General features: G+C 41.6%; 1 protein-coding gene across 4 annotated transcripts in view; it reads right to left on the reverse strand.

Annotated features, from left to right (window-relative positions):
* Nucleotides 1-26,718, reverse strand: part of NIPBL (NIPBL cohesin loading factor) — a 1,214,062-nt gene that overhangs the window by 906,848 nt on the left and 280,496 nt on the right. For all 4 annotated transcript variants that reach the window (XM_029578690.1, XM_029578673.1, XM_029578682.1 and 1 more), the window contains exon 5: nucleotides 25,991-26,090. In XM_029578690.1, coding sequence (XP_029434550.1) covers nucleotides 25,991-26,090 — 100 coding nt within the window. The remainder of the gene's footprint in view (nucleotides 1-25,990; nucleotides 26,091-26,718) is intronic.

Below are 26,718 nucleotides of genomic sequence, written 5' to 3' on the forward strand. Positions count from 1 at the left end.
TCACAATTATATCTTTTTTGAGATGCGGCGACCAGAATTGTACACAGTATTCAAGGTGTGGTCTCACCATGGAGCGATACAGAGGCATTATGATATTTTCCATTTTATTCACCATTCCCTTTCTAATAATTCCCAACATTCTGTTTGCTTTTTTGACTGCCGCGGCACACTGAACCGACGATTTCAATGTGTTATCCACTATGACGCCTAGATCTCTTTCTTGGGTTGTAGTACCTAATATGGTACTACAACCTTGGATCTTGGAATCACCTTGAATCTTGGAATCACCTTACTAACACCATTGCTGAAGAGCTTTGCCCCATACAAATGTGCCTGATCGACCCATCTAAAAATAAAAAGCAACCTTGGTATACTACTGAGCTAAGAACCACGAAATGCAACCTCAGAAAACTTGAGAGAAAATGGCGCAAAAATCCCTCCCCGGTGTTTCTCGCTACATTCAGAAACCACCTTCATACTTACAGAACAGCCATTGACAAAGCAAAAAGAGATTTCTACGCGCATAGAATCCACCACCTCCAGTTTAATCTTCGTGCCCTTTTTGAATTAGTTAACAGCTTAACTAAATCCAATTCTAGCTGCTCACAAGTTATTGATGAGCAAGAAAAATGTAACGAACTAGCCTTATTCTTCAACACAAAAATAAGCAACATTATGTCACGTTTCCTTTCCACTCAAGTCTCTACTGATTGCCATTGCGATTGCATTTCTGCAAGGCTCCCTGCACTTGACACTATTTCCTCAGTGGAAACTGAATCTATTTAAAAAAAAAAGATGAGACCATGCACACACCCGTCAGACACCATCCCTACCAAAACCCTCCTTTCTATCCCTAATATCATTGCCAAGCCCACTGCAAATATCATTAACAGATCCATTACACTTGGTCTCGTTCCTTGTAATCTTAAACATGCCATCAAACCTATCTTGAAAAAACCGACACTTGATCCGGCTGACCTTACCAACTTTCGCCCCATTTCTAACTTACCTTTTATCGCCAAAATTGTTGAAAAGGCAGTCAATCGGCAACTTACAGATTACCTAGACAAACACAACATTCTCTCACAATCGCAATTCGGCTTTCGGCGACACCTCAGCACTGAGACTCTACTAATCTCACTATCCGATTACATCCTCAGAAGTCTTGATAAAGGCATATCACATATTCTGATCCTCCTGGATATCTCAGCTGCCTTTGACACTGTCAATCACAAAATACTTGCTCAACGCCTCTCAGATATTGGCATTTCAGGAACAGCCTTGCAATGGATCCAATCCTACTTACAGGACAGACAATACAGTGTACAAATAGGCAATTGCACCTCCAAAACCATCCCACTGCCACAAGGTGTCCCCCAAGGCTCCTCCCTTTCCTCCACTCTGTTTAACATCTACCTCCTCCCCCTCTGCAACCTGCTATCCAATCTAGGCCTCCCGCACTTCATTTATGCCGATGTGCAAATTCTTATTCCTATAAATGAAACACTGCAAAAAGCTACTGAGATCTTGAATTCCACTTTAACAGTGATTAATACACTCTTGACAAGCAACTTCCTAGCTCTCAACACTGCCAAAACAGAGATACTACACATCACTCCTCAAAGCATTTCCCCCCTCCCTGCACCTAGGCTGCAATCCCTACTCCCCTACTGTTTCCAATGAACATGTGCGCAGTCTGGGCATTACCATCGACAACCATCTTACCCACAAAAAACACATTAACACCACACTCAAAACCTATTTCAAACTTCACACCCTCAAAAAAAATCAAACCCTTACTACACCTCAGCGACTTTCGCACTATCTTACAAGCATTCATTCTACCCAAAATTAACTACTGCAACTCCCTTTTCCTAGGTTTACCCAAAAGCACACTGCAACCACTACAATTACTCCAAAATGCTGCAGCCCGGATCCTCACCAACACACACAAAAACGATCACATCACCCCGGTCCTAAAACACCTTCATTGGTTACCTGTCGCTGAAAGAATAACATACAAAACCCTCACTCTTATCCATAAAGCTCTCCATAACCAAAACATGCACTGGCTCATTGAGCACATTATTTTTCACAGCTCAAACAGACCCATAAGTCAGCAACACAGAGCAACACTGCTCATCCCTCCCCCCCTAAGCAGTTTAAACTCAGTTCCACCAGAACCCAGGCATTTTCTTTGGCGGGACCCGTCCTATGGAACAAGCTCCCATCCTTCCTGCGTCAAGAACCTTGCCCAAAAAAATTCAAGCAGAACCTTAAAACTTCCCTTTTTAGACAAGCCTACTCTTAACCGCCTACTTCTCCCCTCGGAACTCTGTTATTCTAACTTATGTCTTATTCTTTTATAATTTAATTAAATAAATTTAATTTTTATTGTTCCCACATTTTATTTTTTGTAACACGCTCAGTTCAAATTACAGTTCGCCCTAGTTGTTCTTGCCCCCCTGTATTTTTTACCTCCCCTTTATTGTTCAACTTTATACACATTGTTCATTGTTCTCTGTAAAGCTTGTTTAGCTGCACTTTTTGTTCACTGTGAACCATTCATCGGTATGTAAAAGCCTCTAAATAAATAAATAAATAAATAAATAAATAAAGTGGTCATATGGCTCAAAACTTCATAAATATGTCAGTCCGTAAGGCCACTGGCCTGACAGGCTTCTTGCACACTTCTGTTGGCAGGATATAAACAAACATTGGTTGAATGCAAAAGGATTAAAACAAAAAACTGAAATACAGTGTTTAGAAAATCTAATGGGGGATTGTTGCATTGGCCATTTATTTTTTACCTGCATTTAAAAAGGAGGATAATGAAATTAGTTACATTTGAAGTAAAAAAAATAGCACATAACTAATTGAAAAACAAACCAAAATACTGAAGCTATCAATATACAAAAATAAATAGAATTTAAAAATTAGTAGATTCAAAATGCTATCTTAAATTGAAGGGTGACCCAATTAAGAAGTTAAAAAAAATAATACTTTACTGTCATTAAAAGTAACTGTGGCTACATTTCTAACTTTGCATTACAGAAAAATGTAATGCCAACAACTGTATAATGAAGAATTGAATGGATAACTGTAATAATGAGAGGGAGACAACATTAAGAATTAAAGCACTTTTCATCCTAAATCTCCTTCCATTAATAGAAAAAATGGAGAAAGGTAGATACAAGAAAAGTTGTAATAAAAAAAAAAATTCTAACAGCACCATTCTGACCAATTTGTTGAGAAAAGATACTCTGGCAAAAAACGCCCTAAAATGCCTCAGGGCAGAGTGGCAAGTGGACCAGGGATGCTATATTGCCCTTTTCTGGTTATTATCAAAGCCCTCATTTTTCTGCTGCAGGTTAAAGGTAGATTCTGTGTTAAGAACTACTGACAAGTACCTTAGCCACTTCAAATCTTTGAGGGAAAAGTATATGCAATGTTCCTTCAAAAAATTGTCCAAATGATTTTCAAGCACTAAAAGTCTTGTAAAAATTGGGATCCTGAAGTACAAATAAAATCCATCGAAAGCAGTGCCCATTTTTGTGTTCGGTCACGCCACATTCTTCTAAAATATTTTAAACTGCACTATTAATGGTTTCATTAAATTTATATTTTAAAGAATTCAGCCAGACAAGTAACAGCTTCACAGCAGTTTCCTTTAATATTAACTACCTTTACATGAAAATGAAAACCAATATCAACATTTCAGAAAGCTGCTTGCATAACAGCTGCCTTCCAACTAGATTGTCTTTTGCAAACCTCAGAGCTCAGCAAAGGAAAGGACAGAAAATTTCACTACTGGTTGCTAATTGATTTTAACATTACTTTTCTTGAACGTAAATGTAATACATTCTGCTTTTCTTCTCACTAAAAGGAGTTTGCAGTACCGGAGACATCCGTATTCTTAGCAAAGGAAACAAAACATCTCCCTTAAAGTCCCAAATGCCATAAAATCTGAAACAAACTTAAGATTTCATAAAGTGTAAAAGTAATTTTCAGCTATTCAACTAACATTTACATAGCAACCTGCAGGTGATTTCGGCTGCTACCACTTTTCTGTCTAGCTCTGTTATATGATCTTAAGTTTAATCCTCAAATGAGAATAATTGCAAGGGAAACATAACTTTAGTTTGATACTTTACCCTCCTTTGCCTCATGTACAAACTTATAGGGTCATTCTTTATTATGCGATGTTCTGGTATCACGTGCGGTATTATTAAAATTAGGGGAAGGGGAGGCGTATTGGCAGGGTTTGGGCAGAGTGATCTCCTGGCAGCCTGCGGGTGATAATGTTTTTCACATTGATGGCATAACCGCGAGAAATAGCTACACCTTTTCCCGTGGCACTTTGGGGGCAATAGTATGCAGTGTGGCCGCACCACTACGATGCGGCCAGCTGCCCACTATCACCACCCCCCCCCCCCTTCCCTTTTTTTTTTTTTTTTTTTTTTTTGCGACACATCATTCTGTTATAAGTATAGCAGAATGATGAATCTAGAGGTTAGATTGAAAGCCCTCTGGGGATAGGGAAATACCTACAATACCTGAATGAAATCCATTTTGAAGTGCCGAAAAGTGGAATAGAAAAAAATCTAAAAATAATAAATTCAATGTAACTTCACAAATAGCTCTGAAAAATGAACACACTTTCCAATGAAGTTTTTCCTCAAGTAGTAAGGCCATGTTCCTTCTTTACAGGCACTACAGCTGTCTTCATAAATGAAGAGCCGGCCCCAGTAATTTGGGTCTCCATGCAGACAGTATCAACAATGCCTGTAGTGCGGTGCTCCAGGCCAGTGTCACTGGTGGTGCCCTGGAAGGGCTGGAGTCCTTGTAGCGTAAGTGGTTCAATGCCAAAGGGACTTTCCGCACCATAAACAAAAAAAAAATATTTGTATTAATGCAGCCCTATTTTTTCTTTGCACCAATGATAGGCCAGCAGCCATGGAATGCTATGCATCAGCTTCAGTCTCTTTAGCTCCAAAAGGCCAGACCCAGATAAAAGCCCCAATTAGGCACCTTTTTTCCATACTTCCTCTGGCACCACGTCTGCACCCTGCTTGAGCCCTCACCTGAAGAGGATTCAGTAGCTGATATCACAAAGGTGGAGGGGGAGCCTTAACAGCAAAGTGGTGAGATGGAAGAACCCCAACCCGACTCAATGTGGTGGGAGCAGGACATCGTCCCATTCCAGGAAGAAGAATGGCTCTGATTTCCAGACTCATGCCAGCACTAATCTATAAGTGCTGGTATGAGGTCCCACATCTTCCAAGCTTGAGACTGCTATGCCCTAGGGGACATGCGACCACAATTGTACAAATTAGCTATATCATATAGCAGACCTCACAGGAATCCATAATGGACACCTGGCATCCAAAAATGCAGGTCCTGAAACTGCTGAAAGCAGCCTTCCTCTTAGGCCTTTCCCCGAACATTGCTGAAACTTTTACTTCAACAATTTTTTTTTAATAGCACTTAAAAGTGCTGCTGAGAACTGCCAAGGCAGCAAGGCAAAAACGAGACTGAAATGAGGTAGAAGAAAAAACCTGCACACAAGCAAGATGCAAAGAGAAAGAAAGGCAGTCACACATCCAAATGGAAGCTCAGATAAAAAAAAAAAAAAAAGACTGAGGGGCTGATGAGGCAGCATGCATGTGACAATTCCCAGGCATGCTCAGTAAATTTTACTGAGCTCAGACATGGTCCATGTGTTACAGCTAATTCAGCCCAATTTGTTGATGGAGAACTGCAGAAGGACCTTGTCAAGAGTAAGATATTTGCTGTCTGAATGACAGATGAAATTTAATGGGGAAAACTGCAGAGCAATGCATACAGAAAAAAAATAATGCCAACTACAGGTATACAATGCTGGGTTCTATTGGGAGTCACTGGCCAGGAAAAGAACCTTCAGGTCTTATGGATAATACATCAAAATCCTCAGCTGGTGCTGTTGTGGGGGTGGTACCAAGATGGCCCCATGCTAAAGGTGGTGCTCCATGGGTCTCCTTTATCCTCTTATTTCCTAACAAAGTTTACCTTTGAAATGGTTAAGAGGAAGGGTAGGGTCAGAGCGTTCCCCAATGTCTCGGAGGATTCGTCTCTGATTGATCCGATAGACCATCATATCACCCAGAGCCATGATCCTCATTGCTCCGTTGAGGCGTCCTTGGGTACTCTGCTGAGAAGTGTTCTTTCGTCAGCTATCCCGGACCTAGAGTCTTTCTTCACTCCTGAGCAGCGCTATCCTCCTCCTTGACCTGGCTCCCCGGTTGGGGGAGCTGACGCAACCGTTTTGTTGTCTCCATCGCACCCTAATGACCTCATTCAGCCGGCAGCTTCAGCTTCAGGAGGGGCCCATTTGGAGGAAGTAAGCCATGGAGAAGATTGCCGGCTTGGTGTAGGAACTGAATCCTTGCCTTCAATTTCCTCTGTACCATTGATGATTGGGACTGGTGGATCTGCTCTTACTGCGATAACAATTGTTTCTTGTTAAACCCCCCAATATTACTCTAGATATTATTTGAGAAGCTATTGTTAGCTTGTCTAATCAGGTTTCACAGTGTTTCCCAGCAACATGATTTTTCTAATTCTCTTCTTGCTTCTGTCTCAACTCACTGAAATTAAATCTCATGTGGACAATTTAGAGTTTCAGGGGCTGCTTTGCAAAAATCAGTGAAACTCTCTACGTTGGGCATTTGTTTCTGCAAAACAAGATGGAAAATCTTGAAAATATCTTGTGTCGTCGAAACATCAGGATCATAAATTTCCCTAAAAAACGATGTTATCCCGACTGAGATGCTTCACAAATATTTCATCAAATAAATAATAATAAATTTCTATCAAAATTAATTTGCTCCTGCCTGTATCCAAGGCTTATCTTTCAGATTTGAAAGCTTCAAGGTCGAATGATACTTTTCCTGAGGCTGGTCCTGTTGATTCTTCTCATCTTTCATCTTTTCTTGAAAATTCCACATAAGTAGTAGTCATGCCTTCTACTTTATTGGTCACCTTTGCTCTGGACTCAGATCGTGATTTTATTTTGAAAATGTTTTTCCGTAAGAGAGATGTTTCTTTCTTAGGTTTAAAGATCCATATGTTTCCAGATGTATCTAAAGCAACTCAGTCTAAAAGTAAGTGATTTTTGCTTATGCATCCTGCTGTAATCAACTTGGGAGCTTTTATTTGGCTAAATTTTCCTTGTAAATGCATAGTTAAATTTCAAGGGGTCAAATATGTTTTTTTGATCCTTCCCAGTTAAATATTTTTCTTAATGGTAGGATTAGATAAGATTCAGCTATGTCTACATCTAATCCATAGCTTTGATTAGCGTTTTGTGATTTTGGACTCCTTTAGCTTTGACTGCCTTTTTTCTTCTGTAATTTTTCATATTTATTCTCTTAATTTCTATCGATACCTCCCCCATTAGTGGTCTGACAGTGTACTATTGACATTATATAATTATTTCAATTTCCTCTTTTATTTTGATCTCCTGTGTACCTTTGCTTGTCAAGTTGCATTAATTTGTAATTTGATTAAAAATGATAAAGTATTAAAAACAAATCCTCTGCTCAGTGTGCAGTAGCAGTCAAAAAAGAAAATAGAATGTTAGGACGATCTGAAAAGGAATGGAGATTAAAACAAAAAATATATTGCCTCTGTATAGACCCATAGTGAAACAGCAGCTTGAGTATTGTGTGCCATTCTGATCGCCCCATTTCCAAAAAGACCTTGAGGAACTAGAAAAGGTGCAGAAGAAAACAACAAAACTGATAAAGGAAACTGAATGGCTCCTCTATGATGGGAGGCTACACAGATTAGCATTCCTCAGCTTGGAAAAGAGACTGCTAAGAAGGGATATGATAGAAATTTATAAAGTCATTAGTGGAGTGGAGTGGAATGAATAAATAAAGGAGAGTTATTTACCCTTTCAAATAATACTAAAACAAGGGAGCATTCCAAGAAACTAACAAACAGATTTTAAAACAAATAGTAGAAGGTACTTTCACTCAGCGCACAATCAAGCTGTGGAATCCTTTGCCAGAGAACACAGTCAAGATGACCAGCTTAGTGGGGTTTAACAGAGGCTTGGACAAGTTCCTGTAAGCAAAGTCCATAAAACATTATTAGCCAAGTAGACTACAGAAAGTTATTAATATCCCTGGGAGTGTGTAACAGGAAACAGATCTACTGCACTGGATCTGCCAGGTACTTCTGACCAAGACTGGCTGCTATCCGAGATAGGATGCTGGGCTTGATGGATCTTCATCCGACCTACCACGACATTTCTTATGAGATGGAAAAGGAAAGTTGAACAGTGAGGAAAACAAAGCTATTAAACTTCTTAATTTATTGGATTTTTTTTGTTTAAAATCATATTGTATGTACATTTTAAAACTGTTCTTAAAACTGTGCCTGAAATTATTAATAAGTTACACTATTATACTTGGTCAGCTTTATCTTCTGAACCCAGACTATAAAATTAATATATATCAAATTATATTTTTACATATTTTCTTTGGTGGGGTGAAGGGAGTTGGGATCTGACAGCTTGTAAGATGCATAGGGAGCACTTTAAGTGAATGAGAAGGGAACAAGGAGGATGAGGTAGAAAGATGGTAGAAGATATAGGGAAATGGAGAATAGGAGTGTAGAAATATAGAAGTGGGCAGGAGGAGCAAGAGGCTCATAAATGTGGACGACAGCAACATCAAGGGAAACACAAGGGAAGAAAGACTGGGAGGTAGTACCTTATAAATTCTCCTATGCCACTATCTAGTAGTCCACTTGGGGCTGATCAACCAATGGCCCACAGAGCCAAACTTATCTGCTTAGTAACTACATTTCAGCAGAAGTTCAGCAACCTTGATTTGAAGTTGCATTTTAACTTAATTGACCAGACAGAATGCTAAACAAAACACTCCCCTGCCAATATACAGTGGTGCATTTGTAATGTTAAATACTCTTTGAGAGGAAAAATTTAGTGAAACAAATTTCATTATAACCTGGGCTAAAGAACCAAAAAAATCTGTTGTACTATCCCTCTGCATGTCTTTAACCCTTATGTGAACAATCAGACCGACCACATTTCTTGAGCTGCTTACTAATAGATTGAGGTGGGGGTGAGGGGGATTAAAAGGGCATAGATTCCCTTCCCACTACACATATGCCCTCTCCCCATCAAATTATGAAAAAAGCAAGTTTGTGTACCCATAAAAAGGGTTCTCTGTAGGCAGCAAGATGAATTAGCCATAACATGTAGGGTGAGGTTATCTGATGGTACCAAAACGGACCCATTTCTCAGAGCTAAGTAAAAATTTACTGAGTATGCATGGGAGTTCCCACATGCGCTGCTACCTCATAAGTCTTCTCTTCCAGAGCTTAAGCTTTAGTGAGGTAAGCTGACTTTTCAGGAGGCAGGTGAGTATTGAGTGTGGCTAATTAATCCTGCTCTCTATGTAGAATCATGTTTATAGATAAGCAAACTTACTTTCTCCATCATCAAGTAGGCTTGAATTAGTCATAACATGTGAAGTCCCAAGCTGAGGACTGCACAGCAGAAGCACTTATTAATTTTTATTTGGATTTATCACTGACTATTTTTAATATGAAATTCACCCAATGTGGATTACAGTACATTAGAATAGCAGCAGATGGCCAAGGTCTTTAGCTTTACAATACAAAAGGTATATAAACAATTTTAAATATCAGCAAAGTAACATTTCAAATTGGTAACAGAAGATGCAATTAATACTAATTTTCGGAACAAAACAGTAGAAAATGCTAGAGCTTTAATTTAGAAAAATACTACTGTATCAAAATAGAAACAGAACAGCGACAGCAGAAAAAGACCATATAGTCTGCCCATCCGCCCAACTAATTTAGCTTCATAATTCCCATCACCCCCGCAGAGATCCTGTGTTTACCCCATGCTTTCTTGAATTCAGGTACTGTTTGTGTCTCCATCATCTCCATTGGAAGGCTGTTCCATATACTCACTATCTTCTCTCCAAAGAAGTATTTCCTAAGATTACTCCTTTGTCTACCCCCTTTCTTCTTCATCCCATGACCCATCATTCTAAAGCCTCCTGTGCATGTAAACCAGAGATATTTAAAAGTTTCTATCATATCTACCCTATCTCACCTTTCCTGTAGGACAGGTGTGAGCAAACTGGGGAGCCTAAACAATCCTGAAGGTGACTGCCCAATCAGGGAAGAAAAATATGGCTATACAGAGTCTTGGTGCTGTGGCGGCACTGCAAGTTCAAGCGGGAGGGAGCTGCCAGAACTTAGTGACATCATTGTAAAACATACCATAGTTTAGCTATATAAGAACATAAAAAATTGCCATGCTGGGTCAGACCAAGGGACCCATCAAGCCCAGCATCCTGTTTCCAACAGAGGCCAAACCAGGCCACAAGAACCTGGCAATTACCCAAACACTAAGAAGATCCCATGCTACTTATGCAATTAATAGCAGTGGCTATTCCCTAAGTGAACTTGATTAATAGCAGTTAATGGACTTCTCCTCCAAGAACTATGTGTTACTTTTGGAAGGATGGGGAGAGTTGCTGCTTCTGCTGTAGTGGGACCATCTGGGGAAATGTTTACTTTGCAGCAGAACTGTATATGGGTGCAGCCACTGAAGTGTTCCACAACCCCGGAACCCTGCCATCCTCAGGCCTCAGCCTGGGAGGAATTCCTGCTGCTGCCAGGTCCCTAGCTGGGGGCAGAGATCACAGCTGCTGCCAGCCAAGAGGAAACAAAAGTAGTGAGGTAAGGAATGGGAATCAGTAAAGAGGCCAGAGAGAATGAGGAAGTAGAAGGTAGACAGTGAGGAGGTGGAGAAGGGAGAATAAAGACAAAAAGTGTATAAAAAAAAGTAGTAAGTAAATTAAAACATGAAAAAATAAAGATGAGCAAACTAAGGAAAAAGCAAAAATAAAACAATTTGTACATAGCACAGGTATTCTCAGGATATTATCATGAGTTATACTCAGTGGAAGAAGCTGACCCTGACCTCATACAAGAATTTTTAGATCAGGTGATATGCCCTGCTGTTACTGTTGAGCAACGTCTTAAATTGATTCAGGCAAAACTGCTAGACGAGGTCACAGACGCCATAAGGACATTACCAGCAATGAAAGCACCGGGGCCTGATGGGTTCGATTCACTTTTTTAAATAAAATTTTGAGTCAAGAGATCCCGGATGCATTGCTGGGGATGTACGAGGCCATGTGTGTAGCCGTGGAAATGCCAGCCTCCTTGAAAGCAGCGACCACAGTTGTCCTCCCAAAGCCTGGGTGGGACCCCCTTCTAACAGGATCATACAGACCCATCTCCCTTCTGAATGTAGATATTAAAATTTACGCTAAGATTCTGGCCAACCGGTTAAAAGGAATCATGCCAGGAATAATAGCAGGAGATCAAGGAGGATTTGTGGCTGGCAGACGATCAATGGTGAACCCGCATAAAGTGCTTTGTGCGCTAGAATGTTGTCACTCCAAAAGGTGTCCAGGAAACTCTTCTGGTCGCATGTGATGCTGAGAAAGCATTCGAGAGGGTGTCCTGGTCCTTCCTGAGGAAGGTCCTTCTCAAATTTGGCTTGCAGGGTAAACTTTATGATTATATTACCACACTTTATACCAACCCTACGGCTCGCATTTTGGTAAATGGCACTCTTTCAGATGAATTTCCCTTATGCAGAGGAACTAGGCAGGGGTGTCCCTCTGTCCCCATTACTTTTCATCTTATTAGTGGAACCCTTGGCTAGTACCTTGAGGTCACATCCTGGGATAGAGGGTATACCGGTCGGGGTCCGTCATTATAAAACCCTCCTATTAGCGGATGATTTATTGCAATTACTGTCCAAAGCTAGAACATCCTTCTCTATCGCATTACAGATATTCTCATCAGGTAGTATCCGGATTTAAATTAAACCTGGATAAGACTGAAGCCTTGGATATTGGGGGTGGCTTAGAAAATTATTGGATTGCTTTCCCAGGTAAGTGGGCTGGAAATACAATAAAATATCTTGGTGTTAAACTCCATACATGTGGTACTCTAGTAATGTAAATCCCCTTCTGGATAAGATTCAAGGCCAGTTGGCGGCATGGAAAAATTTCCCTCTTTCCTTACATGGAAGGATTGCTGTTATAAAAATTGTAATAGCCCCGAAACTACTTTACTTGTTAAACATGCTCCCCATGGGTTTACTTAGTAAGGATTTAAAGCGTTTACAGCGCAGTATTATGATCTTTCTACGGAAAGGGAAAAAGGCGAGGATGGCTTATGGGGTTCTGATGGCCCCAAAGGAGAGGGGGGGATTACATTTTCCAGATTTCCGATGGTACGTTTGGGCAGCAAACCTTGGTTTCCTAGGAGATTGGCTATAAGGTACCTCCGAATACACAGATTATGCATTGATCACTGCCATTTGTAATCCGGTGGATCCCAAGTTAGTCCTGCATTTGTCTCAGAGAGAGCTGACCAGTCTAGGCATTAAAGCTCAACTAGTTTTCACTATGAGGCGTCCTGGGTAGAGATCCGAAATGTCTTACAGTTACCCACACACGTGTCATTGCAATATCCGATTAGAGGTAATCTGAAGATAAAATTCTAAGAGCTCTTTTCCTGAGGATTTTCTTCTACCTTAATTGCTGGAGTCCTTGGGGACTTTTTGGACCCTGCGACTGGGCGGCTCTTAGATCTTGGGGGGATGCAGGCATATTTGAGCCCAAAGAGTATACACTTTTTAGGCTATGCTCAGTTAAGTGCCTTTGTAACCCGACTCATGAAAGGGAGTGAGCTTCCATTGAAAAATCTGCCATACCAATGTCTACTCAGGTTGTTTCAGGGGAAGCAAGGCTCATTGCCTTTATTATACAAATTTTGCCAAAATATAATTATGTACAACATCTCTGATAGATTTGGTACCAAAATGGCAAGGGGATGTGCGGGAAGAATTAGATATCAGATGTTAAAAGATTGTTATATTTCTATTCCTAAGCTAACAATGTGAACTTGAGGGAAATGCAAGGCAGACTGTTCCATAGAGTAGTATGCTCCCCACAAAGAGCATATCAGATGGGACTAATATCCTCAGATATATGTGGGAAATGTAACCAGCACCCTGCCTCTTTGATCCATGCATTCTGGGACTGTCAAGCGATACAAGACTTCTGGGAAACAGTACGACTATTAGTCTCGGATATGTTTTCAACCTCGATTACATAGTCCTGTGCATTTTGTTTATTAAACAATGATGATGGAGAATTATCCTTGAACAATGATAATATACTGTTCTTCGCGAAAACCTGCCTCATAGCAAATAAATTTATTCTGTTGCGTTGGACAGACTCTGCACCACCAGATGGGGCATTATGGAAGGCGCAAATGTCTGAACTATATATCAGCTGGAATATGGATCATTGCTTTCCTCTTTCACAGTAAAAAAGAAGAAATGGTTTATGGACATCTGGTACAAGGTCTATTGCTCGCTTCCCTATGCTATTACAACAGTTATTCCCTTTACCTGAACCAGCATCCAGCAAATCACTGTCCTCTTTCAATCTGGCATTTTCCTGATTCCATCGGTCCTAGTCATAGCAAGTGTTTGGGATAGCCTGTTGACGTTGCTGGGGGAGGGGGGGGAGGAGTGGAGGATAGGGTCTTCGGGACGGGGAATAAAATGTTATAAATACTGTTAGGATGTCAGAACTTTATGTGAGTGATTTTCACAATATATTATGTTGTATTTGATTCTGATATCCTAAAAAAAAAATAATTTGTAAAAACAGTGGGAAAAAAAAGTGAGAGTGAGAGAGAGTCTGTGAAAGTGTGAGTGTGTGAGAGTAGACCAGTGGTTCCCTACCCTGTCCTGAAAACCCGACTGGCTGGGGGGTCCCCAGGACAGGGATGGGAACCACTGGAGTAGACTGTCTCCATATGTAATGTGGTCCTGTCTGCCTTTGTCTCTCTGTGAGTATGGTATGTCTGCTTTGGTGTAGTGCAGGGATGGCAAACTCCAGTCCTAGAGTGTCACAAACAGGACAGGTTTTCAGGATATCTACAATGAATATGCACAAGAAAGATTTACATACACTGCCTCCATTGTATGCAAATCTATCTCATGTATATTCATTATGGCTATCCTGAAAATCCAGCCTGTTTGTGGCACTCAAGGACTGGAGGTGGCCATCCCTGGTGTAGTGTGTCAATGCCTCTCTCTTTGGGGTGTGTCTGTCTTCTAACTGGGGTGGTGTGTCCTTTCCATAATTTTCTGTCTAGGTATAATAAAGGTCTATCTCTTTGCCTGTTTGGGTGTTGGATTTGTCTCTCTCTTGTGCGTCAGTGTGTGCATCTGACTGGGGTGTATGTCTGTGTCTTTCTGGGTATGGAGCAACTGTGTGTGTGTTGTCTGCATCTGTTTGTGTGTGTTTGGGTTTCTATTTTGCTGTCAGTTTGAGTGTAAGCTGTCTGGATATGAGATATCTGGTTTTTTTTCTGTATCTGTCTGGGTATGGGATGTCTTCCTCTCTATGTCTGTGTATGTATGAGCTTACTCCTTTCAATAACGAAGAGAAAAAAAATTAGGACCTTGATCCACTGTTTGGCAGTGGGCTGCCTGGTGAATACCCTTCACCCATTTTGAGGGGTCCCAACCACTTGCATAAATGGAAAGGAGGCCATGGTTCAAATGGTTTGCTCACCCCTGCTGTAGGGTATACATGTTTAAATCTTTATGTCTGTTCCTATACATTTTAGAATGGAGACTACTGACCAATTTAGTAGACACCCACTGAACTGACTCCAACCGGTTTATTTCCATACGGGCCGATACAGTACAAAGCGCTCCGGTGAAGCGCACTGTTAGCCCGGGTTTGGCCGCGTGTTTTTGACGCGCTAGCTTTACCCCTTATACAATAAGGGGTAATAGCACGTCGAAAACACGCAACCAACCCCCCCCCCCCCCCCCCCCAAAACTAATAGCGCCCGCAACATGCAAATGCATGTTGATGGCCCTATTAGTTATTCCTGCGCGATCCAGAAAGCAAAATGTGCAGCGAAGCAGCATATTTTACTTTCAAAAATTAACGCCTGCCCAAAGGCTGGCGTTAATTTCTGCCAGCGCCAGGGTACGGAAAAGCAGAAAAAAACTGCTTTTCTGTACACCCTCCGACTTAATATCCTAGAGATATTAAGTCGGAGGCCCCAAAATTTTAAAAAAATTTAAAATCGGCCTGCGGGTCGGAAGATGGACGCTCAATTATGCCGGCATCAATTTTCCAAATCCGTGGCTGTCAGCGGGTTTGAGAACAGACGCTGGCAAAATTGAGCGTCGGCTGTCAAACCCACTGACAGCTGCCACTCCTGTCAAAAAGGAGGTGCTAGGGTCGTGCTAGTGTCCCTAGTGCCTCTTTTTACCACGGGCCCTCATTTAAATAATGGATCGCGCGCCCAGAAGAGTGGCCTGGGCACGCGTTGGGAGAGCGGGCGCTCGCCTCGGAGCGCCGGCTCTCAAGCCGATTTTACTGTATCTGCCTGTTTCAAAGGTGCTGTCTTCAAAATTGTACACATTGTTCCAAATGAGGTCACACAGGGGCAATATCACCTCCTTTTTCTGCAGACCATTACTCGCCTTAGGCAGCCAAGCATCTTACTGGCTTTAACTATTGCTTTATATGTCTGTTTGGCCACCTTAAGTTCAGATATAATCACATCCAATCCCACTCTTTTTTCATGCTTTGAAGAATTTCACCCCCAATACTGTACCTCTCCCATGGTTTTTGCATCCTAAGTGCCTCACTCTATATTTTTTAGCCTTAATTCTTAGCTGTCAGACCTTAGATCATTCTTCAAACTTCACCAGATCCCTTCTTTATGTTTTACACAACTTCTTGGCTGTCTACCCTGTTGCACATTTTGGTATCATCGGCAAGAAGACAAATCTTTCCAGACAATCCTTCTGCAACATCACTCTTGAAAATGTTGAAAAGAGCTGGTCCAAGGACCGATTTTGAGGCTCATCACTTGTAAATTCCCTTGTCTTCGGGAAGAACTCCATTTACCACTACCTTTTCTCACCTCCCATTCAACCAGTTTCTAACAGAGGCCTTACTAAAATCCAAGTACACTACATCTTATGCTCTCCCTTGATCCAACATTCTGGTCAACTAATCAAAGAACCTGATCAGATTCGTTTAACAAGATCTACCATAGTAAAACCATGCTGCCTTGGATCCTGTAATCCATGGGATTCCAGAAACTGCACTATTTTCTGTTTTAGCAGCAATTCCATTAATTTGCTTAACACAGAGGTCAGACTAACCAGCCTGTAGTTCCCAGCCTCCTCCTTATTTCCACTTTTATGAATAGGAACCACATTCGCCCAACTTCAAAACTACTCCTGACTTTAAAGAAGATTAAAAAGGTCAGCCAGCGGAGCTGCCAGAACTTCTCTAAATTCCCATGGTACCTGTGGATGTATCTTATCCAGCCTAGTCTTATCTGTTTTAACTTTAGTTAGCTCCTCACAAACACACTTCTGAAAATCAATTAAGATTTTCCTCACTTCCAATCTCACGTGCGTTCGTTTTATGTGGTCTTGCTTCAGGCCCTTTCACAGTGAACACCAAACAGAAGTATGTCATCAGCTTGTATATATTCCTCTCCATCACCTCAGAGTCTCACAATACTACTTTTGAACTTTCTATCACTAACATATCTAAAACAAAAATTCTTGTCCCCCCATTTTACCAAATTTGCTATTTTTTTCTTCAGTTTGAATTTTTGCATTCCTGACTAATTTCTCAATTTCTTATAGCTTTTCCAGATATTGTTGCCTATCTCTTTCTGTGATCTTATGTAGTTTATGAACACTAACCTTTTCTCCCTTACCTTTTCAGCTACTTCTTTAGAAAACCATCGTGGCCTCTTTTTCCTCTTTCCTTTATTTATTTTCCTAACCTATCATCTCCTTTTAGTTTTGTCCACTGCTCTTCTACTTCCCCTAGATTCAGCTTATGACTCTAAGTTAATTTTCCTAAAGTCTAGGACCCTTGCCTTTGAATGAACCTTCATCTCATGTACCCCAATACTGAACCACACCATCCAAGTCATCACTGGTTCCCAGCTGATCATCCACTAAATTAGGGAGGAGGAATAGCCTAGTGGTTAGAGCAGTGGGCTACGAACCAGGAGACCAGGGTTCGAGTCCTGCTGTTGCTCCTTGTGACCTTGTGCAAGTCACTTTACCCTCCATTGCCTCAGGTACAAAACTTAGATTGTAAGCCCTCTGGGGATAGGTAAATACCTACAGTACCTGAATGTAAACCGATGTGATACCTCAGATGAATGTCGGTATATAAAAATAATAAATAAATAAATACATTACAGATACTGTCCCCATTGGTAAGCACCAAGTCCAATATCTCTCCCTACTATGTTGGTTCTGTTACCAGTTGACATAACAATTCTCCCTGCATTTTGTAGTGATCCAGGCAGGTGTCCTATGATTTAATATATTTGTATTTCAGGTTTGACACTAAAAGCTTGACAGAAGAACCGGGCGTTTATTTGTATGTCTTGGTTTTGGGTACTTGCCAGGTTTGGCCACTGTTGGAAACAGGATGCTTGGCTTGATGGACCCTTGGTCTGACTCAGTATGGCATTTTCTTATGTTCTTATGGAGTTCCTCTGGAAAGTAATTCCAGAGGGCTGGAGCTGCACCCATGAAGGATTTGTTGTGGGTGTCCTTTTAATTATTTTTTATGATGGAATTGACACTGACGATCCTACCAAGGATCTTTGTGGTCTAGAAGGCATATATACAGATGTAGGAAAGGCTATCTCCTCAGAGTCTTGATTATCAGTACCAGTGTTTTGAATTTTGTTCTTACAAAAACTACGCTGGTTTCCCATATTGTAAGGACAAGTGTAATATAATTGGGTATTTTGCATCCTTCTATCAGTCATGCACTAGAGTCTTGTATTATCTGTAGTTTGTGGAGGGCCTTGTCTGTTACACACTTATTGTATGTTGTAGGAGATCCGTGTGGTTACTGTGACATACACCACTGTGAGCAGGTTTGTCTTCTCAATGAGCAGCAAAGTCTTCGTAAATTTTGTAGATTTATTTAAATTAATTTAATTTAATTTAGATAAAAGTAGTAGCTCTTTATCACCACCTGGATTTGCAGGAACATGCGTTCCAAGTCCAGTAGGAATTCAAGACTTTTGACTTGAATTTTTAGTGTGAGTTCATAGTTATCTATATTTGTTTTGTGCCCAAATAAACTCAGTTTTGTTGGAATTCAGAGAGTGTTTTTTGTTCATTCTTGGAGGTTGTAAACATGTGCTGAGCTTATTTATGGCTGACGGCATGTCTGGGTCTACTGGTAGAAAGAGCCAGACATCATCTGAATATAGACTTTTACATTAAAAGAACGGGTTAGTTGTGCCAGTGGTTTGAGGTATATATTGAATAGAACTGGTGAGAACACAGAGCACTGAAAACACCACATTCTCCCAAGACAAGCAGGATGGTAGACCTCCCATATGGAGCCCTGTCACGGAAAGTTTCTAGAACTTTGACTGGCACACTGAGCATGCCCAGCCTGCCACTAACCCTGCAGCCACCAGGGGTCCCCCCCTCAGTCTCTTTTCTTCTGTGCAGCAAGTTGCCTTGCAGTTAGGAGCTCTGTGAGAAATTCGCACAACTTTTCCTCACAGAACTTTCGAAGTTTATTCTTCATAAAATTACCCTCACTGGGGTCCCCCATCGACATCCATTCCCCCCAATGCCTGGTAAGTGAAATCCCTGGGTTTTGCGGTTGATTCCCGCCAGCATTTTCTTCAGTGCCCGATGGTCATCGACCACGCATGCGCCAAAATATTTTCCTAACGGCGACCAGATTCAGAAAATGCCCCAAATGTCCGAGGACCATGTCCATTACGGACCCGCACGAAACTTGTGTTTTGTGCTTAGGACCCTCGCATGATGTTCATCGGTGCCAGAACTGTGCACAGATGACCCCGAAGGGACACCGTGCTTGAATGGAGAAAATGGGGCAGCTCTTTGGTTCAAAGCGCGCAGCTCCATCGTCTCCAACTCGGGCACTGCAGTCCAAAAAGGGTCCATCGACCTCGGGGACGCCTAGCCAGCAGCATCGCGGGGCGGGTGACCATCCATTACCGACCCCCTCAAGGACATCGGCGTCATCATCCTCGGTGCTGGAGAAAGACCAGGCCGAGCATAGAGGGAAACACCAACACTGGCACCGATTCCACAGCAGCATAGACAGCTATCGAGCCGCCTACGAAGAAACCCCAGGGAAAGGAGCCCCCATCCTCCTCTGGACCCAGGTCACTGAGGCGTTCCCCACCGATATCGGTGCTGGGTACTGAGCCTCCACAGATCCCTGTGGAGGAGTCAGTAACACCTAGCCTGCCTCCTACCCCAGGCACAGAGCTAACTATGCCAGCCTCAAAGGGGGAATTGGACGAAATGGTCCAAGAGGCAGTGCTAAAAGCCCTTTGGGGCATCCATTTGCCACTGGTGACAACCCCCATACCGGCACCACAATTGGCCCCCTCGATGTTCGCACTGCTCTTCGAGTGCCTAGATCACTCATCGGTGCTTTATCGACTCGCCCCAAGACACCTGATACACAGATGGATCATCCATCAAGGCCTCCGCAGGTCCCAATCCCCATACTGGGTTCTTCGGAGGAAGCCGAGATGGTTTCCGGCCATATCCCTCCAGAACCTATACCAGGAACATCAGGGATATCGAGGCCTAAGCGTACTTCATTCGCCTCCATGCCATCGATGCCAATGCCAGTTCCGTCAATGCCATTTAAGCCTCCATCGAGATCTTCCCGACCTCTTGGATTTGATGTGCTTCCTCCCTCGAGAGGCCCACAGGGAGAAGGGGAAGCCCCCTACAATCCTTGGGAAGATGAATCCTCTGATGATGACTCTTCCCATACTTCCGAGAAATTGCTCTCAGAGCCCTCACCCCCGGAAGAGAGGCGGTGTTCTCCTCCAGAAGACCTCTCCCTTTGCCAATTTTGTAAAGGAGATGTCAGAAACAATCCCTTTTCCACTGGTTACGGAGGCAGACGCTCGCCACCAGATGTTGGAAGTTCTACAATTTGTGGATCCTCCAAAAGAAATAATGGCGATACCAATACACGAAGTACTACTTGATCTTCTACATCGACTCTGGGACCACCCAGGTACTGTACCATCAGTCAATAGAAAGGCTTTCATAAGTCAACTGCCCCACCACTCTGTAGTGGTAGAGTCAGCACAGAAAAAATCCAAACGGTTGCGTCCACATTCCTCTGCTCCTCCTGGAAAGGACCAAAAAGCATTGGAAATCTGTGGAAAAAAGTGCAGGAAATTGCCAACACTTTACCACAGCAGCAACAAGACTCACTGACTTCCATTCCAGAATGGAGGACTGAGTTTGTTTGGTTTTTCTTTTTTTATATTATATTGGCACTTCAAAGCAGATTACATTCAGACACTGTAGGGTAATTTCTCTGTCCACAAAGGGCTCACATGCTAAGTGTCTACTTGAGGCAATGGAAGGTGAAGTGACTTGCCCAAGGTCAAAAGCAGAGACAGAGGGATTTGAACCCTGACTTCCCTGGTTTGCAGCCTGTTGCATTAACCCACTAGACTACTCCTCCACTCCAATCCTTCCCCTCATTGGAGGAGGCAGGGCATAAAAACTAGTCTAAGATTTTAGCTGTTTCTGCTATTGAGCCTTTGATGCCGTCTCTCCCTGTGTTGACTTTGGGCAGGCAGCAGTTAATGCTGCTGAAGAGTGGTAGGAGCTCAAAGACGTTATAAAGAGCAGAAGGGATCTTTTTAGAAGAATGAACACTTGTAGGGAAAATACTAGCAGACAGGGGTCAGATGGTCCCTCAGTACAGCTGATAGTGATTGCTAGGTGGCTTTATGTTCCTTAAACAAAGCCACAGTCTCTTTGTTGCTGAATAAATTACCCTTGGGCAAGGAACATCCACATGACAATCATGCACATCCTCTCGGAAGCCACCTGCTCACCGCTACACGAACTGTTGGGCTCCTAAATAGCGGACGAAGATGGCCCCAGCATCAAAAGCATTATAAGAGGAACGAATCAGGTGCTTTTCACATTCCTCCATATCCTCTGCTGCTTGGTAAATGTTCACTGCTCCAAGCCCGAAAACATCTGTTCTTGAGTCCTCTTCTTTCCTGACACTGATGAACAGCATCTTTACCAACTCATCCAAGAAACTGCAGTAGCAAAGATCCTGCAGAGTAGTAATATGCTGAGGCAAGTCAGGTAGGGAACCTGAATTAATGACTGGAAGGGTGACAAGTAAGTAAACCCACAGCTCCAGCGCTAAACTTTCAAAAGGGAAACTTTGATAAAATGTTAAAAATAATTTTAAAAAAGCTGAATGGTGCAGCTACAAAGGTAAAAAGTGTGCACAGGCGTGGCTTTTTTTTTTTTAAACAAACAACAACATCCTAGAAGCACAGTCCAGATGTATTCCACGCATTAAGAAAGGTGGAACGAAGGGAAAACAGTTACCGGCATGGTTAAAAGGTGAGGAAAGAGAGGTTATTTTAGCCAAAAGATCTTCATTCAGAAATTGGAAGAAGGATCCAGCAAAAGAAAATAGGATAAAGCATAAGCATTGGCAAGTTAAATGTAAATCACTGATAAGACAGGCTAAGAGAATATTTGAAAAGAAGTTGGCCATAGAGGCAAAAACTCACAATAAAAACTTTTAAAAATATTTCCAAAGCAGAAAGCCTGCGAGGGAGTTTGTTGGACAGTTAGATGATAGAGGGGTTAAAGGGGCACTTAGGGAAGATAAGGCCATCGCAGAAAGATTAAAATTACTTCTTTCCTTCCGTGTTTACTGAAAAGGATGTTGGGGAGATACCTGTTCTGGAAAAGGTTTTCATGAGTGATGATTCAGATGAACTGAACCAAATCACAGTGAACCTGGAAGATGGGGTAGGCCTGATTGACAAACTGAAGAGCAGTAAATCACCTGGACTGGATTGTATACACACCAGGATGCTGAAAGAACTATAAAATGAAATTTCAGTCCTATTTCAATTAATTTGTAACCTACACCATTGTACCTGAAGGCTGGAAGATGGCCAATGTAACCACGATATTTAAAAAGGGATCCAGAGGTGATCCAGGAAAAATTGTAGAAACTGTTATAAAGATAAAATCACAAAACATTTAGATAGACATGGTTTGATGGACACAGCCAGCATTGATTTACCCAAGGGAAGTCTTGCCTCAAATCACAAACATTTTTTTTGAAGGGTTGAATAAACATGTGGACAAAGGTGAATCAGTAGATGTGGAGTATTTGGATTTTCAGAAGACATTCAACAAAGTCCCGCAATAGAGTCTTCTAAGAAAACTAAAGAGTCATGGGATAGGAAGCGATGTCCTTTTGTGGATTGCAAGCTGGTTAAAAGACAGAAAACAGAGAGTAGGATTAACTGGTCTGTTTTCACAGTGGAAAAAGGTAAATAGTGGAGTGCCTCAAGGATCTGTAATTGGGAACGGTGCTTTTTAGTATATTTATAAATGATCTGGAAAGGGATATGCCAAGTGAGGTAATCAAATTTGTGGATGACACAAAATTATGCAGAGTAGTTAAATCTTGAGCGGATTGTGATGAATTGCAAGAGGACCCTGAAAGATTGGGCTTCCAAATAGAAGATGAAATTTAACATGGCCAAGTGCAAAGTGATGCATAAAGGGAAAGATAACCCTTTCTATAGTTACACAATGTTAGGTTCTATCTTAGGAGTTACCACCCAGGAAAGAGATCTAGGCGTCAATGGATAATACATTGAAATTGTCGGCTCAGTGTGCTGTGGCTATCAAAAAAAGCAAACAATGTTAGGAATTATTAGGAAGGGAATGGTAAATAAAGGGACGGATGTCATAATGCCTCTGTATCGCTCAATAGTGAGACTGCATCTTGAATACTGTGGCCAATTCTGGTAACCACATCTCAAAAAAGATATAGTTGCACTGGAGAAAGTGCAGAGAAGGGCAGTCAAAATGATAAAGGGCACGAAACAGCTGCCCTATGAGGAAAGGCTAAAGAGGTTAGGGCTGTTCAGTTTGGAGACGAGACGACTGAGGGGGGGATATAATAGAGGTCTACAAAATCATGAAAGGACTTGAACAAGTTAATGTAAATTGATTATTTACTCTCTCAGATAATAGAAGGACCAGGGGTCACTCACTGAAATTAGCAAGTAGCTCATTTAAAACAAATCGAAGAAAATTATTTTTCACTCAGGGCATAGTTAAGCTCTGGAATTCATTGCCAGAGGATATGGTTACAGAAGTTAGAGTAACTGGGTTTAAAAGAGGTTTGGATAAGTTCTTACAGGAAAAATCAATAAACTGCTATTAATTAATAAGCAATAGTAGCTTGAGATTTATTTAATATTTTTGTACTTGCCAGATACTTGTGACTTGGATTGGCCACAGATGGAAACAGGATACTAGGCTAGATGGACCCTTGGTCTGACCCAGTATGGCATATCTTATGTTCTTATGCCATAGAATTTTCCTACTCTCCTGACCGTGGGAGAACACTCAGCCACAACCCTGATGAGGATGAGGGTGACTGAGGTGACACCCACTATTCTGAGGGGGAATAACTGGTAAGACCTCAAAATAAGTCCACGTCATCTTTCTGACTCATGAGGGGATGATCCTAAATGAGGAGAATCCACCACTTGATGGTGATGACTTACTCCTAAATCCGGAAGCTCTTATAGAGAGCAAAGTAGTAGGGAAAGTCCTTGGGTGGCCATATTGGGAAAAATTCCGACATCTTGGACAGGACAGGTTCTAATTTCCCTCTGTGGTCTCTAATGCTTAAGCAGGCAAACTAATTCTTCACTAACTCTGTCAACTGGGCTCCCAGAGGCTAGGGAACCTTCTGCAATGGAGTTGGAGGAGAGACATCTTCTTCAGAGACACATATCAGTTCATCATTACTATGAGCAGTCTATACAACCATGAAAGAACTTTGTAATGTGACAGCAGCTGGCTCTGAGCCACCCCAAGTCGAGACTTCCCTTCAAACAGCACCCTCGTAAAAGGATGGCACCAGCTGCGCCTTCACCTTCCACTGTGCCCTAACTTCAGCAGCAGGATTCCTGAGCTTATATGCTGAAGCGCTCTGTCCAATTACAACTGACAGCACTTTGGCACATCACACTGAGCATGGTGACTGTGCGCAAGAGTATGAATTCTACACCAAGGACACGGATGGCACCCTGATTGGCCCCAGGTGCAAGTAAAACAAATCACTCTGCGCCACAGGAAACTTTGGCATTAAAAAAAATAATAAAGGATCCTGTGCCAAATGACACCATATCTCTTATCATTGAGGAGGGGGCCAGCTCCCATATAGCTCCCTGACAGAAATGACTCTCTCTTTGGTTCCAAGGTGGACAGGCCTGAAGGAGAACCCTTTGGGTAGTCTTCTTGGCACCTTGTGCTGCAGGCTTCCACACCATGCTCAACCCCTGACCTGAAGCAGATCCAGGAGTCAGTCACTAGTCACACGGAGGGCAGGGAATGTCTTCCCTTGCACCCACGGGCAGAAAACAGGGAGGAAACTCACTTTGATCCCTTGTGTCAAGAGCCTGACAATGCCTTGCTTCAGACAAGAAGCAGTTCCGCTGTTCAGCTTACACCGAGGCCTAGGGGTTTGCTGGCACTTTCTTTAGAGCCTCCATTTTCCTTAGGGGACATCCAACCACAGCTGTAGCAATTCGAGGCGTCATGGGCCAGAGCTAGGCAGTGATGGCAGGAAGTGTGCCTCTCTGTAATAGACATCCATCTCCCATAGATATAAGCCTTGAAGCCACAGAGCATGGGCTTCTTGGCCTTGGATTTCTCTCTGTTCATCTTCTTTGTCTATATATATATTTTTTTTTTTTTAACTTGGAAATGCAAACTTCTGTTTGAGGGGCTATTGAGGAAACAAGAAAATAGAAAGCAACGAGACAGAAAAAAGGCACAAGGCCAAAAGCTAAAAAATTTGAGAGAGAGACTGGGACACATCCATGTAGTAATTCAGATGAAGACAGACGGGGGAAGGAGGGCTTCACTAGGCAGTGCGGGAAGTCCCGCAACTGCTCAGTAATATTTTACTGAGCTCTGAGAGCAGAGTCCATGTCAGTGCCATCAGCCCATGCGTTATGGCTAATTCATGCTTGTTTGTTGACAGAGAAAAAATATTTACATTTATTTTCTATGCAAAAGGAAATCGTCCCTTCTTTGAGTAATACGATTCAGTAAGCAATTTAGTCATTTAAACATTTTTTGTCACCTAATTTCCTTAAATCTACAGGGTGTTTCAAAATGATGGACCCAATTTCAGTGCAATATTTCACAATGGGTCCATCTTTTTGAAACACCCTGTATTTTACACACAGATTAGCACTGCATTCGTGAATTTGACACATTTTGCATTTCTACAAAAAGACAATCAACTTTAGATCTTTCTAAAAAATGTATTTTTACATGGTACAAACCTGCATATACAAAGAAAGAACTTCATCTAAACTGAAACTAAGAATCCCAACCTGCATCATCCGCCAACAAATTAAGTTGCAACTGTTAATTAGGAGCCATGAATAAGGGTTAGCATTACTGTTATTGCAATTATGGATTTTATGCATATTTTTAAGAATAAATGTTTTGCAAATTTCATAGTAATGTTCAATTATCTAGATTTATGGATGTTTTAGAATTGATCTGCACCAGACTGATTTGTATCTTGGAAGTTGTGGCATATAAGACTTTTTAAATAAAAAAAAAATTGTTATTCTCAAGACAAAAACACCAAAACATTTAGCAATGCCCCAAAAAATGGTTAAAGAATAGTAATAGAGAGAGATTACAATCAATTACCTGGAAGGGCTATGTGATATAGTGGTTTGTTGGTAATTGGAAGATGCAGGACTACCATGCATGGAATTCTGAGAAAGTTTGTACTGCGACATCATCATCCCTACAAAAATAAACAAGACATTATTTTCATTCATTAGTAGGTGTTCCTTAAAGATGTGTATTTCAGGAACTAAATGTCTCACACAAGAGAGCTACCACAATCTCATCAAAAGACATAATACAAAAAAAATGGGAGAGTGGAGACAGGAAAACCTCTGAAGCGCCACTAGAATGAAAGGCACTCCACTAATCACACTGTGCTCAGAAAGGGTATTGAACAGCCAAAGCTCACAGTGTATCAGAGCACAGAGAACTGTCCGGTTGTTTCAATCACTGATCCCACACATAGGACTTTGGGACATGAGAAACATTTTTGAAAAATTTTATGTTACATATAAACCTGAACCTCAGTATAAAAAAGTTATATTAAATAAATAAATAAATAAATAAATAAAAAACAAATAATGAAGCAATCAACAGTTTGAATATGAAGTGAGAATTTAGCATGAACAAGGAGCTAATAATTGGGCAATTGATATTAAATGTCTTGATACTGCTGTCTTCTATGCTTGGCTATTTTCAAACCATGAATTCTCTCAGCAAAATGATAAATATATCTTCACAATCACTAAAGAGGCAGTAGTAGTAAAATTAGATTATTTTACCTATTTTTTTGGATAAAGACAAAC

Source organism: Rhinatrema bivittatum, chromosome 1, assembly GCF_901001135.1.
Source record: "Rhinatrema bivittatum chromosome 1, aRhiBiv1.1, whole genome shotgun sequence".
Classification (NCBI taxonomy): Eukaryota; Metazoa; Chordata; class Amphibia; order Gymnophiona; family Rhinatrematidae; genus Rhinatrema; species Rhinatrema bivittatum.